The sequence below is a fragment of the Lynx canadensis genome, chromosome D1 (assembly GCF_007474595.2).
Source record: "Lynx canadensis isolate LIC74 chromosome D1, mLynCan4.pri.v2, whole genome shotgun sequence".
Lineage (NCBI taxonomy): Eukaryota > Metazoa > Chordata > Mammalia > Carnivora > Felidae > Lynx > Lynx canadensis.
In genome coordinates, this window is record NC_044312.2 from 77,242,543 (window position 1) to 77,264,040 (window position 21,498).

At 39.2% G+C, this 21,498-nt stretch overlaps 1 protein-coding gene across 1 annotated transcript in view; it reads left to right on the forward strand.

Moving 5' to 3' along the window:
- The window catches only part of NELL1 (neural EGFL like 1), a 900,960-nt gene that overhangs the window by 841,573 nt on the left and 37,889 nt on the right, over positions 1-21,498 (forward strand). The window contains exon 16 of the mRNA XM_030333128.2: positions 12,476-12,616. Coding sequence (XP_030188988.1) covers positions 12,476-12,616 — 141 coding nt within the window. The remainder of the gene's footprint in view (positions 1-12,475; positions 12,617-21,498) is intronic.

Genomic DNA, 21,498 nt, shown 5'->3' on the forward strand with positions numbered 1-21,498 from the left:
TAATACAATTAATGAAATTTTAAAGTATACTTGATGGAATAAATAGCTAGAGAAAGCTAGAAAAACCAGAAGAATGAATAATGACCTGGAAGACAGAGTAATGAAAGTAATCACCTGAAGAAATGAGAGGGGGAAAATTATGCAAATTGACACTAGCCTTAGGGAACTCAGTGACTCCATCAAGCAAAATCACATTTGCATTATAGGGCTCCTGGAAGAAGAGAGAGAAAAGGGGGGAGAAAATTTACTCAAAGAAATAATAGCTGAAAATTTCCTGAATCTGGGGAAGGAAACAGATATCCAGATCCAGGTGACACAGAGATCCACCCAAGAAAATCATCACAAAGACATCCACACCAAGACATATAGTAATTAAAATGGTAATTAAAAAGTATTGATAAAAAATTAAAAGCAGCAAGAGAAAAGAGTTAGATACAAGGGAAATCCCATAAGTCTTTCATGTGATTTTTCAACAGAAATGTTACATGCCCGAAGAGAGAGTATCATGATATATTCAAGGTGCTAAAAGGGAAAAATCTGCAGCCAAGAATACTCTATGCAGCAAGGGTATTGTTCAAAATAGGAGAGATAGATTCTCAGACAAACAAAAACTAAAGAAAGGCACCTGCAGATTGAAAGTGGGGGGATAGAGAAACATTTGTCATACAAGTGGATGGCAAAGCATGGGTAGCAATACTTACATCAGGCAAAATAGACTTTGGAACAAAGACTGTAACAGGCGATAAATAAGGACACTATGTGATAATAATGGAGACAACATGAAGATAAACAGTTGTAAATATTTAAACACCCAACATGAAAGCACCAAAATAACAAACATAAAAGAAGTAATCAACAGTAACAAATTAATAGTGGACACCCCACGTACATTAATGGACATATCATCCAAACAGAAAAACAACAAGGAAACAGTAGCTTTGTTTGTTTGTTTGTATGTTTAACTAGGGCTTTTATTTATTTTTTTAATATGAAATTTATTGTCAAGTTGGTTTCCATACAACACCCAGTGCTCATCCCAACAGGTGCCCTCCTCAATGCTCATCATCCACTTTCCCCTCCCTCCCACCCCCATCAACCTTCAGTTTATTCTCAGTTTTTGAGAAGCTCTTATGGTTTGCCTCCCTCCCTCTCTAACATTTTCTTTTTTTTCCCTTCCCCTCCCCTATGGTCGTATGTTAAATTTCTCAGTATCCACATTAGAGTGAAAACATATGGTATCCGTCTTTCTCTGATGACTTATTTCACTTAGCATACCACTCTCCAGTTCCATCCACGTTGTTCCAAAAGGCCATATTTAATTTTTCTCGTTGCCAAGTAGTATTCCATTGTGTATATAAACCACAATTTTTTTATCCATTCATCAGTTGATGGACATTTAGGCTCTTTCCATAGTTTGGCTATTGTTGAAAGTGCTTCTATAAACATTGGGGTACAAGTGTCCCTATGCATCAGCACTCCTGTATCCCTTGGGTAAATTCCTAGCATTGCTATTGCTGGGTCATAGGGGTAGGTCTATTTTTAATTTTTTGAGGAACCTCCACACTGTTTCCAGAGTGGCTGCACCAGTTTACATTCCCACCAACAGTGCAAGAGGGTTCCTGTTTCTCCACATCCTCGCCAGCATCTATAGTCTCCTGATTTGTTCATTTTAGCCACTCTGACTGGCATGAGGTGATATCTCAGTGTGGTTTTGATTTGTATTTCCTTGATGAGGAGTGACGTGAAGCATCTTTTCATGTGCCTGTTGGCCATCTGGATTTCTTCTTTAAAAAGTGTCTATTCATGTCTTCTGCCCATTTCTTCACGGGATTATTTGTTTTTCGGTTGTGGGGTTTGGTGAGTTCTTTACAGGTTTTGGATACTAGCCCTTTATCTGATAAGTCATTTGCAAATATCTTTTCCCATTCCATCGGTTGCCTTTTAGTTTTGTTGACTGTTTCCTTTGCAGTGCAGAAGTTTTTATCTTCATGAGGTCCCACTAGTTCTTTTTTGCTTTTAATTCCCTTGCCTTTGGAGATGTGTCAAGTAAGAAATTGCTGCAGCTGAGGTCAAAGGTTTTTTTCCTGCTTTCTCCTCTAGGGTTTTGGTGGTTTCCTGTGTCACATTCAGGTCCTTCATCCATTTTGAGTTCATCTTTCTGAATGGTGTAAGCAAGTGGTCTAGTTTCATTCTTCTGCATGTTGCTGTCCAGTTCTCCCAGCACCATTTGTTAAAGAGACTGTCTTTTCCATTGGGTATCTTTCCTGCTTTGTCAAAGATTAGCTAGCCATACTTTTGTGGGTCCAATTCTGGAGTCTCTATTCTATTCCATTGGTCTATGCATCTGTTTTTGTGCCAATACCATGCTGTCTTGCTGACTACAGCTTTGTAGTAGAGGCTAAAGTCTGGGATTGGGATGCCTCCTGCTTTAGTCTTCTTCTTCAAAATTACTTTGGCTATTCGGGGTCTTTTGTGGTTCCAAACAAATTTTAGGATTGCTTCTTCTGGCTTCAAGAAGAATGCTGGTGCAATTTTGATTGGGATTGCATTGAATGTGTACATAGCTTTGGGTAGTATTGACATTTGAACAATATTTACTCTTCCAATCCGTGAGCACAGAAGGTTTTTCCATTTCTTTGTATCTTCTTCAATTTCCTTCATAAGCTTTCTATAGTTTTCAGCATACAGATCTTTTACATCTTTGGTTAGGTTTATCCCTAGGTATTTTATGACTCTTAGTGCAATTGTGAATGGGGTCAGTTTCTTCATTTGTCTTTCTGGTGCTTCATTATTAGTGTATAAGAATGCAACTGAATTCTGTACATTAGTTTTGTATCCTGTGACTTTGCTGAACTCATGTATCAGTTCTAGCAGACTTTCAATGGAGTCAATCAGGTTTTCCATGTATAATATCATGTCATCTGGAAAAAGTGAAAGCTTGACTTTATCTTTGCCAATTTTGATGCCTTTGATTTCCTTTTGTTGTCTGGTTGCTGATGCTAGGACTTCCAACACTATGTTAAACAACAGCAGTGAGAGTGGACATCCCTGTCGTGTTCCTGATCTCAGGGGGAAAGCTCTCAGTTTTTCCCGATTGAGGATGATATTAGCTGTGGGCTTTTCATTACTGGCTTTTATGATGTTTAAGTATGTTTCTTCTATCCTGACTTTCTCGAGGGTTTTTATGAAGAAAATATGCTAAATTTTGTCAACTGCTTTTTCTGCATCGATTGACAGGATCATATGGTTCTTATCTTTTTTTTCATTAATGTGATGTATCACATTGATTGATTTGCAAATGTTGAACCAGCCCTGCAGCCCAGGAATGAATCTCACTTGATCATGGCGAATAATTTTTTTTTTGTATGCTGTTGAATTCGATTTGCTGGTATCTTGTTGAGAATTTTTGCATCCATATTCATCAGGAATATTGGCCTGTAGTTCTCTTTTTTTCCTGGGTCTCTGACTAGTTTGGGAATCAAAGTAATGCTGGCTTCATAGAAGGAGTCTGGAAGTTTTCCTTCCCTTTCTATTTTTTGGAACAGCTTGAGAAGGATAGGTATAATCGCTGCTTTAAATGTCTGGTACAATTCCCCAGGGAAGCCATCTGGTCCTGGACTCTTATTTGTTGAGAGATTTTTGATAACTGATTCAATTTCTTCATTGGTTATGGGTCTGTTCAAGTTTTCTATTTCTTCCTCTTTGAGTTTGGGAAGTGGGTGGGTGATTAGGCATTTGTCCATTTCTTCCAGGTTGTCCAGTTTGTTGGCATATAATTTCTCATAGTATTCCCTGATAATTGTGTGTATTTCTGAGGAATTGGCTGTAATCATTCCATTTTCATTCATGATTTTATCTCTTTGGGTCCTCTCCCTTTTTGTTTTGAGAAGTCTGGCTAGAGGCTAGAGGTTTATCAGTTTTGTTTATTTTTTCAACAAACCAACTCTTGGTTTCATTGGTCTGCTCTACAGTTTTTTTAGATTCTATATTGTTTATTTCTGCTCTGATCTTTATTATTTCTCTTCTTCTGCTGGGTTTGGGGTGTCTTTGCTGTTCTGCTTCTATTTCCTTTAGGTGTACTGTTAGATTTTGTATTTGGGATTTTTCTTGTTTCTTGAGATAGGCCTGGATTGCAATGTATTTTCCTCTCAGGACTGCCTTCTCTATATCCCAAAGCGTTTGGATTGTTGTATTTTCATTTGCATTTGTTTCCATCTATTTTTTTAATTTCTTCCCTAATTGCCTGGTTGACCCATTCATTGTTTAGTAGGGTGTTCTTTAACCTCCATGCTTTTGGAGGTTTTCCAGACTTTTTCCCATGATTGATTTCAAGTTTCATAGCATTGTGGTCTGAAAGTGTGCATGGTATGATCTCAATTCTTTTATACTTATGAAGGGCTGTTTTGTGACCCAGTATGTGATCTATCTTGGAGAATGTTCCATATGCACTCGAGAAGAATGTATATTCTGTTGCTTTGGGATGCAGAGCTCTAAATATATCTGTCAAGTCCATTTGATCCAATGTATCATTCAGGGTCCTTGTTTCTTTATTGATCCTGTGTCTAGTTGATCTATCCATTGTTGTAAGTGGAGTATTAAAGTCCCCTGCAATTACCACATTCTTATCAATAAGGTTGCTTATGTTTGTAATTGTTGTATATATTTGGGGGCTCCCGTATTCAGCATATAGACATTTATAATTGTTAGCTCTTCCTGATGGATAGACCCTGTAATGATTATATAATGCCCTTCTTCATCTCTTGTTACAACCTTTAATTTAAAGTCTAGTTTGTCTGATATAAGTATGGCCACTCCAGCTTTCTTTTGACTCCCAGTAGCATGATAGATAGTTCTCCATCCCCTCACTTTCAATCTGAAGGTGTCCTCAGGTCTAAAATGAGTCTCTTGTAGACAGCAAATAGATGGGTCTTGTTTTTTTAATCCATTCTGATACCTTGTCTTTTGGTTGCAGCATTTAGTCCATTTACATTCAGTGTTATTATGGAAAGATATGGGTTTAGAATCATTGTGATGTCTGTAGGTTTCATGCTTGTAATGATGTCTCTGGTACTTTATGTTCCTTGCAGCATTTCACTCACAGAATCCCCCTTATGATCTTTCTTGTAGGGCTGGTTTAGTGATGAATTCCTTCAGTTTTTGTTTGTTTGGGAAAACCTTTATCTCTCCTTCTATTCTGAAAGACAGACTTGCTGGATAAAGGATTCTCTGCTGCCTATTTTTTCTGTTCATCACATTGAAGTTTTCCTGCCATTCCATTCTGGCCTACCAAGTTTCTGTAGATAGGTCAGCCACTATTCTTATGTGTCTACCTTTGTAAGTTAGAGCATGTTTATCCCTAGCTGCTTTCAGAATTTTCTCTTTATCCTTGTATTTTGCCAGTTTCACTATGATAGGTTGTGCAGAAGATTGATTCAAGTTACGTCTGAAGGGAGTTCTCTGTGCCTCTTGGATTTCAATGCCTTTTTCCTTCCCCAGATCAGGGAAGTTCTCAGCTATGATTTGTTCAAGTACACCTTCAGCCCCTTTCTCTCTCTTTGTCTTCTCGAATTCCTATGATATGGATATTGTTCCGTTTGATTGCATCACTTAGTTCTCTAATTCTCCCCGCATACTCCTGGATGTTTTTATCTCTCTTTTTCTCAGCTTCCTCTTTTTCCATAATTTTATCTTCTAATTCACCTATTCTCTCCTCTGCCTCTTCAATCCGTGCTATGGCCACCTCCATTTTATTTTGCACCTCATTTATAGCATTTTTTAGTTCCTTGTGACTATTTCTTAGTCCCTTGATCTCTGTAGCAATAGATTCTCCCCTGTCCTCTATGCTTTTTTCAAGCCAGCGATTAGTTTTATGACCATTATTCTAAATTCTTCTTCCATTATATTGCTTAAATTGTTTTTGATCAATTTGTTAGCTGTCGCTACTTCCTGGCATTTCTTTTGAGGAGAATTCTTCCATTTCGTCATTTTGTGTAGTCCCTGCGGTAGCTCCATACTGCAGGGCACTTCCCCTGTGCTGTCCAGAGTATCTTGTGTTGGTGGGTAGGGCTGCAGTCAGACCCAGTGTCTTCCCCCAGCCCACCTCAGGGGCCACTGGTGTGTACCTTATCTTCCTCTCTCCCAGGGGCAGGAATTGTGGAGTGGTATGACCCCTGTCTGGGCTACCTGCACACTGCTAGGCTTGTGGTGCTGCTCTGATGGGATCTGGCCAAGGGCGTATTAGCCAGGGTGGATCTGCAAGTTGCACAGGGGCAGGATGGGCAGGCTTAACTCGCTTTGTCATTGGGTGGTCCCTTGTGGGAGGGGCCCTGCATTTCTGGGAGGGAGGCAGTCCCATGGGAGGGATGGATCCACAGAAGCACAGCGTTGTGTGTACGTGTGGTGCTAGCAGGTTCATTAATGGGAACTGGTTCACATTGGAATGTCAGCTGGGGGGTGGGAGAGGGAGATGGCTCTTGGCAGCGCCTTTGTTCCCCCACCGATTTCTGTCCTTCCGGGGCTCAACAACTCTCCCTCCAGGCATCCTCTCACCCTCACTGCTCTCCAAGAGCAGAGCTGTTGACTTTTAACATTCCAGATGTTAAGTCCCACTCGCTGGCTGTCAGAACTCGTGGAGTCCAGCCCCTCCACTTTTGCAAGCCAGACTTTGGGGGCTCTGCCTTGCCAGCAGGCTGCCCCTCCACCACCCCGGCTCCCTCCCACCAGTCTGTGTAGCATGCACTGCCTTTCCGCCCTTCCTACCCTCTTCCGTGTGTCTCTTGTCTACACTTGCCTCCGGAGAGTCCATTCTGCTAGTCTTCCAGTAGTTTTATGGGTTATTTAGGCTGATGTGGGTGGAATCTAAGGTATCAGCAGGAGGTGAGCCCAGCATCCTCCTATGCCTCCATCTTCCCCACCATCCTCTATCAGGAAACAGTAGCTTTGAATGACACACTGGACCAGGTGGATTTAGCAGATATATTCACAACATTCCATCTTAAAGCAGAATACACATTCTTTTTAAGGGAACATTGAACTTTCTTTAGAATAGATCACAAATCGGCCACAAAAGGAATTTCAATGAATTCAAAAAGATCCAGTTCATACTGTGCATCTTTTCTGACCCAACACTATAAAACTAGAAATCAACCACAAGAAAAAGTCTTGAGAGAGCACAAATACATTGAAGTTAAATAACATGTTAGTAAACAATGAATGGGTCAACCAGAAAATAAAAGAAGTTAAAAACTACAAGGAAACAAGTGAAAATTAAAATACAATGGTCCAGAGTATTTGGGATGCAGCAAAAGAAGTTCTGAAACAGAAATTTATAGCAACACAGGCTTACCTCAAGAGCAAGAAAAATCACAAATAAAAAACCTAACTTTATACCTAAAGGAGCTAGAAAAAAAAAAAACTGAAGCCAGCAGAAGAAAGTAAATAGTTACAAATAAAAGCAGAATTCAATGATGTACAAACTGAAGGACACTAGAACAGAACAATGAAACCAGGAGCTGATTCTTTGAAAAGATCAACAAAATTGATAAACCTCAGCCATACTCATCCCCCCCAAAAAGAGGACTCAAACAACATCACAATGAAAAGAGAAATAACAACTAACCTCACAGATATACACACACACACACACAATTGTAAGATAATATTATGAAATAATTTATGCTAACAAATTGGACAACCTAGAAGAAATGGATAAATTTCTAGAAACATATAACCTACCAAAACTTAAGGAGGAAGAAACAGAATAACTCTCAACAAACAAAAGTCCAGGACCAGATGGCTGAATAGGCAAACTTTACCAAACATTTAAACAAGAGTTAATACCTATTCTTCCCAAATGATTCCAATAAGTAGAAGAGGAAGGAAAGGTACCAAATTCATTCTATGAGGCCATCATCACCCTAATATGATAACCAGATAAAGTTAACACCAAAAAAGAGAACTATAGGCCAACGTCACTGATGAACAGAGATGCAAAAATTGTAACAAAATACTAGCAAATCAAATCCAACAATACATTAAAAAATCATTTACCATGATCAGGTGGGATTTTTCCTGGGATACAATAGTGGCTCAACATTCACAAACCAATCAGTGTAACACATCACATCAATAAGAGTATAAAAATCACATGATCATGTCAATAGATATAGAAAAAGCATTTGACAAAGTACAACATTCACTCATTATTTGAAAAAAAAAATCTCAACAAAGTAGATTTACATGAAACATACCTCAACATAATAAAAGCCTTATATGAAAAACCCACAGTGAACATCATAATGGGAAAAACCAAGAGCCTTTACCCTAAGTTCAGGAACAAAATAAGGGTGTCCACTCTCACCACTTTTATTAAATATAGTAATAGAAGTCCTAGTAATAGCAATAAGACAACAAAAGAAATAAAAGACCTTCATATTGGTAAGGAAAAAGTAAAACTTTCACTACTTGCAGATGACATGATCCTATATATAGAAGACCCAAAAGATTCCTCTACAAAATTACTAGAAGTGATAAATGAATTCACTAATATCATAGGATACAAAATCAGTGTACAGAAATCTGTTGCATTCCTATAGGCTAATAATGAAACAGCAGAGAGTGTAATGAAAACAATCCCATTTACAGTTGCACCAAAAATAATAAAATACCTAGGAATAAACTTGTCTGAAGAAGTAAAAGACCTGTACTCTGAAAACTGTAAAACACTAATGAAAGAAAGTGAAGATGACACAAACAAATGGAAAGGTATTCCATGCTCACGGGTTGGAAGAACAAATACTATTTAAATGTCTATACTACCCAAAGCAATCTACACATTTAATGCAATCCCTATCAAAATTCCAATAGGATTTTTCACAGAACAAGAACAAGCAATCCTATAATTTGCCTGTAACTGCAAAAGACCCCAAAAGGCCAATGTAATCTCACAAAAAGAGTAACAAAACTGGAGGTATCACAATTCCAGACTTAAAGTTATATTACAAAGTTGAAGTAGTCGAACAGTATGGCACTGGCATAAAAAAGACACAAAGATCAATGGAACAGAATAGAAAGGCCAGAAATAAACCCACAGCTATATAGTCAATTAATTTTCAACAAAGGAGGAAAGACTATACAATGGGAAACAGTCTCTTCAAATGTTGCTGGGAAAACTGGACAGCTACATGGAAAAAAACCTGGACTGCTTTCTTGTACCATACACAAAAATAAAGTCACAATGGATTAAGGACATAAATGTGAGGCCTTAAGCCATATAAATCCTAGAAGTGAGCATAGCCAGTCATGTCTCTGTAATTGGCCATAGCAACATTTTCTGGATATGTCTTCTGAGGCAAGGTAATTAAATGCAAAAATAAACTATTGTGACTACTTCAAAATAAAAGTTTCTGCACAGTGAAGGAAACAGTCAACAAAACTAAAAGGCAACCTATGAAATGGGGGAAAATATTTTCAAATGACATATCCAATAAAGGGTTAGTATCCAAAATACATAAAGAACTAATACAGGGGTGCCTGGGTGGCTCAGTTGGTTGACTGTTTGACTCTTGGCTTCAGCTCAGGTCATGATCTCACAGTTCGTGAATTCAAGCCCTGTATCAGGCTCCATGCTGGCCCTGAGCCTCTCCCTGTCCCCCTTCCCTACTCGTTCTCTCTGTCTCTGTCTCTCTCTCATATAAATAATTTAAAAATTTTTTTAAAGAAATAATACAATTCAACACCCAAAAAACAAATAATCCAATATAAAAATTGGGCAGAAGGGGCACCTGGGTGGCTCAGTTGGTTAAGCATCTGACTTTGGCTCAGGTCATGATCTCATGGTTCGCGAGTTCAAGCCCCACATCAGGCTCTGTGCTGACAGCTCAGAACCTGAAACCTGCTTCGGATTCCGTGTCTCCCTCTCTCTTTGCCCCTGCTCTGTCTCTGTCTCTCAAAAAGTGAATAAACATTTTAAAAAATATATTAAAAAATTGGGCAGAAGACATGAACAGACATTTCTCCAAAGAAGACATACAGATGACAAACAGAAGAGAAACTCATGAAGAGATCATGAGTGATCAATGTTACTCATCATGAGGGAAATTCAAATCAAAACTACAATGAGATATCACCTCACACCTGTCAGAATGGCTAAAATCAACAACACAAGAAAGAACTAGTGTTGGTGAGGATGTGGAGAAAAAGGAACCCTCATGTATTGGGAATGCAAACTGGTGCAGCCACTGTGAAAAACACTATGGACATTCCTCAGAAATTTAAAAATGGAATCACCCTATGATCCAGTGATCACTCTACTGGGTTTTTTATCCCCCAAAATACAAAAGCACTAACTCAAAAGGATACATGCCCCCACCAACCCCCATGTTTATTGCAGCATGATGTCGTATTAGTATTTCAGTGTATGTATTTTACCATAGCCAAATTATGGAAATAGCCCAAGCAAGTGTCCATTTATGGATGAATGGACAGAGATGTGGTATATATATATATATATATATATGTATATATATATATATATATATACACACAATGGAGTATTATTCAGCCATAAAAGAATAAAATCTTGCCATTTGCAATGACATGGATGGAGCTAGAGAGTATAATGGTAAGCAAAATAAGTCAGAGAAAGACAAATACTATATAATTTCACTCATGTGTGAAATTTAAGAAACAAACAAGGAAGTGAAAAAAAAGAGAAAACCAAAAAACAGACTTTTAACTACAGAGAACAAACTCATGTTACCAGAGGGGGGAGGGGGGATGCATGAAATAGCTGATGGGGATTAAAGAGTACACTTATCATTATGAGCACTGAGTAATGTATAGCATTGTTGAATCAATATGTTGTACACCTGAAATTAATATAATGCTGTATGTTAACTATACTGAAATTAAAATGAAAAAAATAATGAGGAAAAAGAAACCTAAGGGATGCTATGTGTCAAAGAACTATAAGGACTGTAGGATAACAAATCGTAAAGGAGGAAGATGGCAGCCGGCAACAACAACAGCAACAACACAAAGCTGGATTTGCCTAGTATAAAGAGCTGCACTTTTTCTCTCTTTACTTGGCTGGGATGCCATGACATGAGACTGACAGGTTGCAAGCTACATTCACAGCCCTGTGCACACCTTAGGACATGTCAAGGTAATAGAAACACTGGTAGCTGATTGCCCCTGCGATGATGCCTACAGCAGGGCACTGCTGAAAAAGATTCCAAAATGTGTTTTATTCGTGATGTGTTATATCCCAATATTAATTAGATTTCTATTTGTATAAGACTGTCATAGTTAAGATATTAACAGGAGAACTGGTAAAAGATTCCCAGGCAACAATTGCTATATTCCAACAAATAATTACATGGAGAGATTCTCTAAAAATGAGCTGACCCTGGCATGACAATTGACAGCTCGTCTTTCTACAGTGGTGTCAACTCCTCCAGCTCAGAGGCAAGCCTCTGGGCTAGAGAATCTGTGCATGATCTAGGCATTTGCTTATGTGAAAAAGCCAGATCCTAGAGCAAACAAAGCCCAGAACATGTCCTTCCATCAGGAATGATTTGAAGAATGAGGATCTCTCATTGACTCTCATAAATCAAGTACTTAAGCTTTAAAAGAATTCTGAACAGGGGCATCTGGGTGACTCAGTGGGTTAAGCATCCAACTTTGGCTCAGGTCATGATCTTGCCATCTGTGAGTTCAAGCCTGGCGTCAGGCTCTGTGCTGACAGCTCAGAGCCTGGAGCTTGCTTTGGATTCTCCGTGTGTACCTGTCTCTCTACCCGCCTCTCTCTCTCTCTTTCTCTCTCTCAAAAATAAATATTTAAAAAATTGTAAATAAAGTAATTGGAGCAGTAGTTACCCAACTATGCTTTCCAAAACATTAGTCTCACAGGATCCTAGAGGTATCCCAAGAAAAAGTAACCCTCAGGCACAGAAATTTGGAAAACAGTGCATAGTATTCTTCTTTCTGAGCTTTGCAAGGCATATGAATATGCTGTCTCTTTGATACCGCTGTACAAAAGAAACCCGTTTAACACTATTTAACCTAGAGTTTCCTGAGCTTGTTTATTCATAGATATTTCCAAGGAGCAGCACACAATATCTGGAATTACTGTTTTGGAAACCATAAAGAAAAAGCCATATATACTCAATATCTAAAGTGTGCCAAACATCCTCAATTTACTTTTTGATTATGCAGAAGCCAACAAAACAGGATAGGATGTCTTCATGATCATCAGCTCTCATTTATTATTTAGTATATGAGAACACACCCATAGCATTCAATTTGTTTGGATTCGGGGGTAAAAATGGGATTTGATTTTTCCTGCGACTTTCATTTTGGGTGACTAACCAGTTTTAACTGCTATGTTGACATGAGCATGTTTTAGGTGTTTACTGAAAGGTTAGTGTCAAAAGAATTTAATGTCCTGGTGGGCTTGTGTTTTTCTCTGAGGCAGATATTGATGAATGCACAGAGGGAATCATTGAGTGCCACAACCATTCCCGCTGCGTTAACCTGCCAGGGTGGTACCACTGTGAGTGCAGAAGCGGTTTCCATGACGATGGGACCTATTCACTGTCCGGGGAGTCCTGTATTGGTAAGCAGCTTTTAGTCATGCCCTCATCCTTCTGGACCTTTGCAGGAGGGGCAGCCTGCTTTGGCACTCTTTTCAGGTTCGGTGTTAAAATATGACCCCTTGCTGGTTAAACTCATTAGTTTTCAAATTTCCTCCCTCAACAATTCAGGGATTAGGTAGGGATTATGCAGTGTGGGGTTTTAGGATTTTTATATGGAAACTGGGGCAGTCAGAGTATCAAAGCCTGAGTCTGTATGCTGTGGCTTTTAGTTCTTTTGAAGTAAAATCATGACGGCTTGCTGAAATTTTTAACAGTTTGAGAAACAGAAGTGGGAGAAGAAGAAATACTACTAGACTGAGAAAGTTTAGTTTAAATTCCAGCTCTTATACTGCACCTCTGTGAGCCTTCTTCTGTGAAAGTGATAAAAGTAGAATAATGATATATATGTGTTGCCAGGATTAAGTGGGATACCACACATTTAAAAATTGTAAGCTTTACATTGTTATGCAAACATAATATAGCTGCATTAACCTTATTATTGTTATTACCACCATCATCCTTACAAAGTTTCCTTTCACCACTGTTCTGCTTGAGATTCTGTTAAATGCTGAACAGAGGAAATTAACCGTTTTTCATCTTCAAGACCCTACAACTTTCATAAAATACAAACAACTGATCAAAACTCTAATTGTTTCCGTGAGAACCTTGGCCATTCCACTTATGTCATGTCCTGTGAACTCAGCTAAATTCTTTAGGCTGATTTGGACAGACCTAAAGGGCAAGCATTCTGGCTTTGGGTCCAGACTGCTGAATTAGAAAATGCGAATTTGATTTTGAAAATTCATTCATTCTCTTGTCTTTGCTCGTTGCATATCTTTTTTTTTAATGGTTGCTACTGAGATCCATCTAATGTTTTTCTGTTTTTCCCAACTTCTCCCCTGAGGTTGTTTTACAGTAAAGATGAATTAGGGAACAGTGGGTGCACAGCGTGAACTGTCCACCACAGTTTGACGCCACTATTGAGAGGCATGCAGTGTAGTTGTGAAAAGCATGGATCCTAGAGCCGGACTCCCTGCAGTCAGAGTCTAGCTCTGTCATTTCTAAGTTCCCTGTGCCAAGATCTTATCTAGTCCACACCTCAGTTATCTCATCTGAAAAATGGAAATGTTCTATCTAGGTCAGAGGAGTGCTGGGAGAACTAGTTGAATTGACACCTGTTAAATGTGGACTGAATGTTAGTTACTGTTATCTTAAATCTTCCTACATATTCAGCACTCTGCCCCCGGCTCTGTATATGTTTCTTTTATTCTTAAAATAAAGATCTGTGACCTTAGGGAGAGGTTTACATTTATCCTGGGTCTTCAGATACTTCCTTTACATTGGCCAAGAACTTCTGTATGTGTGTACCTCAGTGTGAATAAATGTTACGTGGATAGGCATAGATAGAATGGCAGTTGTTACTGAGAAATGGAGGTAGAGAGATGGAATACTGACATATGTGGTGTTATATTTGGGCACTAAAAATAAAAATGTCATTTTTAAACAGTGTATTTGACCTCATTAAATGGGAGACTCTTGGCTTTTTATTGGATAAAGGGGCTGAGAGATCACCTAGTTAAACCAATTTTATAACTGCTTGGACCTGCCATGGCCTTGCACACTTATGTGCCTTTGCTTATGCTCTCCCTTCTGGCTGGGAGAGAACAGAACTTTGAATCGAAGATGACCCTATCTTTTCTTTGATCATGTTGATTCATATACAAATTTCTGTTCTTTTTCCTCAATTCAGCTCATGTGCCACGAGACCCCCATGAGGCATTTTTTGATGTCTTCATAGGAGCTCTCACTCTTGTCCTCTGCTAACTGTAGCTTTACCCTGATGTATGTTTCTGTGGCTTGACACGCTGTACCACTGTCAGTGTATTTGTTCTGTGAGTGTGAAATGGACTTCATTCTTCTGTCTCTTCAGTAAGACCCTTTAGTAGTTAGTATTCAGTCACTGAGAAAAACGCAACCACTTCATGTGCCTGATAAAGAAATTCAGTCTCAGAAAGGTGACACCTTGTTCCTAGCCACATAGTTGGTTCGATACAGGTTGAGACTCAAGCCTAAATGAAGGGTAACTCTACACCCCAGATACCAGGTACAGTTCCAGTTTATGCCTGTTGTTCTGATGTAATTATCCATAGCACCCTGTGACTCCCATAAATGTCCCCATTCAGTTGACAGATGTCATGGTCACCTCATCTGTGGATTCTTCTCTTCCATGCTAAGTTGAATGCCTGGGGATCAAATCTCCTGCCCTCCCTGAGGAGGCACTTTCTTCTTCCATGAACTGATCTCTGTTCTGCACAGGAAAACTATAGCAAACTCGATTCCTTGACAAGGCAGTAGAGTTGTTTTTATTAGTGGCATTTTAAATTCAGGTAATTCTTAATCTGAATGCCCTTTCATTTCCACACTTTTGGAAGTAACTTTGTGAATGGGTCTTAATAAGAACAGAAGTCTGGCCATCATTCAGTTTTTCTTTGGTAGTTGAGAGCACTCTGTTCATGGTGCTCTCATGGTGCTCTGTTCTGTTCATGGTGCAACATATATATATGTCAGATCATTTCATTTTTGTATTACACCTTTCTAATGCCTTCCCACTGAATGAAAAATAAATTTCTAAAATCTTCATGTGGACTTCGAGGCTTTAGGTAATATTGCCTCTACCTACTTCTTGGATTTAACTCCTATCGATGTTAGCCTTTTTAATCTTTTCATGCCTTGAACGTACAATGAACTCAGCCAGTTTCAGAGCTTTTGCCTTTGCTGTTCTGTCTGGAACACTCATTGCCTGTCATTATATGGCTGTCTTTTTTCTTTATCTAATTCTCAGCTCAAATCCCACTCCCTGACCATTTTATCTGAAGTAGTCCTTTTCTGGTGACTTCACTAAATCACTCTCTTTGCTATCTTTTGTAACATTTTTAATTCTCAATTTGTTGTACATACCTGTGTGTGTAACTGTCTCTTGCCACAAGGGTACAAATTGAGGACAGAGACCTTGTTCATATTTTGCCACTGTCCCTCCGGCCCCTAGAACAGTGTAGGTACAAATGGGATAAGTAATGCATATATGTCAAATGTTTGAAGGACTAGAAGTAATAAAAACCATATCAAGTCAGATTTATTTTCTGTTTGGCTTGGCATAACTAGTTGTGTGGATGGTGGTTAATACATAAGATGTTAAATATCACAAAATCATGTGAGTTTTATTTCAGAAAAAAAAAATTATTGAGAACAGCCATCACACTAGCATTGTGTTAAGAGTTTTGGGAATGTGGGTATGAATCAGGTAAGATCTCTCTTCTTGAGTGATTTATGACCTGAAATATTCTGAATCATCAAAATACACCTTAATAGCATTGGAAATTATTCTATCACACCAGGCCCTAAATAACATCATCTATTAATTCTTACACATAAAGAAATAGCATCTGAAACAACCTATAAAACTTTTTATAAAGGTGTTTGACAACGTAGATTCAACTATGCTTTTTCCTGAAATAATATTGGGAATGGCATGTGTTAGAAGCCGAAATGAGGCAGTCCAGGAGAACAGTTGCATGCCACTCCATGCCATTTTTGTCAGATGGAAATAATAACACCTGATCGATGCATCAGTTGCTGTAAGCATTGCATGTTACTGATGTCAGAAGAACCAGCACACATGCACATTTACTATGTCATGAGAAAAATGCTTAAGATTTGCCTCTTTCTCCTAAAGTGCATCATCTAATTGAAGAAACGATAAGTCTTAGGTATTATAGAGGCAGACAGAATCAGCATTACTGAGGAGTCTAACAGACTGTGTGTCTATCTGCCCCTTTCTCATATGCTTGTTTATTTTTATAATTCCAGGAGAGCTGTGCATACAAAACTTTGCCCAATGGTATTTACACACAGGATGATTACCTACAGTGGCTACCGTAGGGTGCAGTGCAGCGTGCTCTAGGGTGCAGTGCAGCGTGCTCTTTGTTTAGATGCGGTAGTGGGAGTCAGGGATTCCCAGTTGCAACATAGAAGTTTTGAGCTGTTGCTTTTTTATCTAGACATAATTATCTGGGTCATCTAGAAATAGGAACTAATGTATAATTAACAATGGCATATGTAAAGAGCAGGGGTTTACATATTTTGAAAAGGAGATTCAAACTCCCTCGATGTCAGTCTATCTCCATGATCTTGCTCCTGCAAATGAAACTTTATTTTCCTCTGGTTCCTCTCTCACTGTGCATGGATCTGCTAGCCTGCTCAAATCCCTCTTCCATTCTTCCCAAACCCTGGACTCTCTTTCCTTAAGTCCTTTACTTGTATGCTTTTCTCTGACCATCCTTCTGTCCTCATTTCCAGTTGTCAAAATCCTGATGAAGTCCTGCTTCCTAAACCAGTGATTCTCAAACCTGTTTCACAGTAGATTCACCTGAGTAGCTTTAAAAAAAAATACTTATGATGGGCCAGCACACCTGGAGATTCTGATTTAGTTGACTTTTTGGGGGACATAGACAGAGTCATCTGTTGTTTTTTTTTAAAGTCTCCAAGTCAGTAGAAAGAATATTGAGTTAATTTAGAGAACTACCATCATCGAATTTCTATAAGATCATCTTCATCATCAGCATCTTCATCTTCATCTTCATCTTCATCTTCATCGTCTCCCTTTTATGCATCCCCATGGCCATTTATTTGCAATCTCTTATGGAACTTGCCAGATAAGCCTTGTCCTCTCCATTAGTTGGTTGATATTTTGATACTTTGATATCCTTTATAGATTTGTATTGAATTGTATTAGTCACACATTGGTTGTTGTTTTTATTGAACAGAATTTTCAAATTCCAGTAGAATTTGTTTTGTTGATGAAGCAGCATACTGAGGGGTGACATACGACTCTTCTTATGGGGCATGGCCCCTCGGCCTCTATTAATGCTGCTTCTGTAGAACTTGCTTCAGTGAGGCAGGTCCCCAGACCCTGGAGTCTGCTCTCTGATCACTGGAAACAAGCCAACAAGGATTTACTTGTCAGAACAGCTGCTGCAACTGTCATCAGCTTGCAAAGAAACATAAAACAGCCAGAAAAGGTTCTGTTGGAATCACTTGGGAAGATTTCACTTTTAACTTGTTCATAGGTTAGGGTGGATTGAAATGTTCTGAGAATGGTTTGGGTTCTGCTCTCACTGCCGAGTGCCTGGTTCTCATGGGAGTGGAGATAAAAAGGGCTAGGACCTGGATGTGCTTCCTGATGGGTGGGAGTTATGAAGGCTTAGTGGGTGACAGTGTGATACAGAGGGGAGGAAGGTTTCAAGTGCATATAAGCCTGGAATCAAATCCCAACTTGGCCACTTTCTAGCTGAGTGGCATTTGGCCAGATGTTTAACCTCTCTAATCCTTAGTTTCCTTGGCATACAATGATTAAAATAATACTTGCTGGTCGAATTTTTTGTAATAGAAGTGTTCTTATATGCAAATATCCTGGCAAGTAGTAGATAATAATAGTCAACATTTAACCTCACTTCACCTCAAATCCCTCACCTGTCAAATGAAGACAGCAACAGTAATACTAATAAGAGCTAACATTTATTGAGAGCTTACTTGGTGCCAGACACTGCTCTAAGCAATTTACAGAAGTGCCATCTTCATAAATTGCTGTGGAGTAATTGTGAGGATTACATAAGCTAACAGGGGAAAAAAGCATTCAGCACTTGCGTTTTAAGTGCTTGGTAGCTCTCAGCCATTATCACGAACTGAAAACCCATGCTGTGTGCCAGACACTGTGCCAGGGAGTTTCATGCATTATCTAATTCAGTTCTCACAACTCCAGTAAGTGGGAAGACCTCTTACTATTTTAAAGATGAGGAAGATAAGGTCTCAGGATTAAGATAATTTGTCCCAAATTCCACATCTGAGAAATGGCACAGAGACCATACTGCAGATCTGTGTGAACCCAAAGCTTCTGCCTTTGATATATTAACACTGCAATGCTTTCGGTAAGGCAGGAGGCCAGCTATAAGCCCATGACTGAAGATGTTAAGCAGGGAAGCTGGAATTCCAGGAGACAGGCAAAGAGAAAATGAGAGACAATGAATGAGACCCAGATGGACAGTTTGGTACATTCTGTGTGAATCAACAGCACGGGGGAATTATTGCATCAGGTGGACTCACGGCCTGTGTCTTGGGTCATCCTGCTAGACCGGGGGACAGGATGTCAAGGTGGCAGGTTTTTAACAGCTGGCTATCCACTGATATCATTACCTTTGCTGCATTTTTCACCATATGAATCCAGAGTAGAAAAAGCAAAGGAAAGGGTTGGGAATAAAGAGTATGAGAAATGGTGGTGGATAGATTTTTTTTTTTAATGTTCATTTATTTGTTTTGAGAGAGAAAGAGAGCAGGGTAGGGGCAGAGAGAGAGGGAGGCAAAGAATCCCAGGCAGGCTCCACACTACTAGTGTGGGCCTGATGCGGGGCTCGAACCCAGGAACCATGAGATCATGACCTGAGCCAAAACCAAGGGTCAGATGCTTAACCAACTGAGCCACCCAGGTGCCCCTGGTGGATAGATTTTCAACTAACTTATACTGATTTTTTCCATTCGTTTATTTATCCTCTGCCTCTTAAAAGCAATTGCTTCTATATATAAAGAAAACATATTCAACAGAGTTATTAAAATAAAAATATTTGAAAAATAAGGAAGTTCTAGTTACCATCAAAGTCAGCAAAGACGCTTGTGACTATCCTGGTGTCCAGAGCCAAAATGGAAACATGAGTTATACAAATTGTTCTAATATGAAAGAAAGTTGCATTCAAAAAAATCCTTAAGAAAGTGGCTCAAATGTGCTTTTTTTTTTCTATTTCAGAGTAGAGGCATGCTAGGGTGGTAAAAGCATCGTTGTGGACCAGGCTGTTTCAGACTAAGATGACTTCAGACAGAGGCATACACCCCAATCTTGGGATAGTCATTGGATTTTCTCTCTTTGCAAATAAGGATGCCCCCCTTGCATATGAAAGTATTTTCAGTTAAACAACACCCCACCCTTCCTTGTTAGTATTTAGTGAGGTCTCATTGACTTCAAAATTGATATTTGTTGCTAAAGAACTTTAGAAAGTTTAGATTTGGTTTTCAGCCAGATAATAGATTTTCTTTTTTTTTTGTTGTTGTTTATTTTTGAGACAGAGAGAGACAGAGCATGAACGGGGGAGGGTCAGAGAGAGCAGACACAGAATCTGAAGCAGGCTCCAGGCTCTGAGCTGTCAGCACAGAGCCCGACGCGGGGCTCGAACTCACGGACCGTGAGATCACGACCTGAGCCGAAGTCGGACGCTTAACCAACTGAGCCACCCAGGCGCCCCAAATAATAGATTTTCTATTATTGAAGAGCCTTCCCAAAGGCAGATGCCACCTGGCCCATGGAGCTGTTTCTAGCTAGAAACAGTATGAAGTGTGGTTTGTGACTTAAGGACCTCAGTTGTGTGACAAACAATTGCCACATGTCACCAAAATGGATCAAATTGACAGAGCAGTTGCAGATAGCACCTGGGTAGGGAATGGATACAAAAAGAGATTGGTATAGTCAGGATGCAAGATGAAGAGGTTAAGAACATTTGCCAACCTCTAATAGAAGTGATATTCTGCATACCTGAGCATGGCCTCACAGTGGATCTTAACACACAATTGCAGATGTGAGTCAAGTGAAAGCAAGTGAAAATGAGTCCCTTTGGACTCTCAGGAAGCTTCCTGCTCCCCTTCAAGTCCAGCCATACATACCTACATATGTAAGCCTGGAGCAGATCAGCACATAAGATAAATTGAATATATTCTAGAGGCTGCTCAGGAAAGGTCAATGCACCTACTCAAGTTTTGGTGATAAATACTTCACACAATGATGTCAGAGTAGAATTCATTGCACTAAACTCAGGTATGAACCTGAGGTTCGTGGTCACCTTTAGCCTTTCTGGGCTGACACAGCAGGCCTATGCACTGTTCTCCACTTCAGTTTCAGACTAAAACCAGACATTTTAGGGAATTATTCTAACAGGATCTCAAACTAATTAGAGGGTCTGTTCTGTAGGCCACCTTGGCCCTATTTAGTATCTTTTTTGGTGACAGTGTTCAAATACCTTCCTAACAGCAGCTGTGATCAGCCGTAGAGCAGATAAAACAACTGTGGACTTGTGCTTTGGAGCAGTGCTTTGTTATATGGGGAGCCAGGGAACGTCACTTCTCATTCAGGTGAAGATCACATGGGCAAAAAGGAAGATGTTGAAAATAAGCTATTTGAACAAACAATTATAAAACCCTTTATAAGCATACCAATGTTACAAATTTTCTATCCATAAAAATTAGCCTGCAGTGGTCTTAGCACTGAGACAGGTGATGTGGAAGATGCAGAAAATCCATCTCTTAGGGACTTTTTTTTTTCCATCCCGTAGGAAACTTTAAAACACCAAGTTGGAGATAAAAACCAATATACATGAAACAACCAGTAGCATTCTGAAACAGGTTATAATTAACTGCAAAATTATGTGGTCAAAACTATAAAATAGGTAATTGGGAAAGAGAGTGATCAGAGAGAACCATCACTGTAACCACATGGTGATAATTAGACATGAAAGGTGGGAAGGTTTTGGTGTATTAGTAGTAGTTAAGATTACTTGATAACTTCATGTGATGGCACTTTTCTTAGAGCTTTATATTTTCTAACTCATTTCATCCTCAAAACAATTCTATCAGGTAAGTATAATTATAATCTCTGCATAATAGGCAAACTGAGGCACACTGAGATATTCAATAAATTATTCACGGTCATAAAGCTATTTATTGGCAGCTTTCTTTTTCCTGAAAGTGTTAACCAACATCTTTTCAAAGA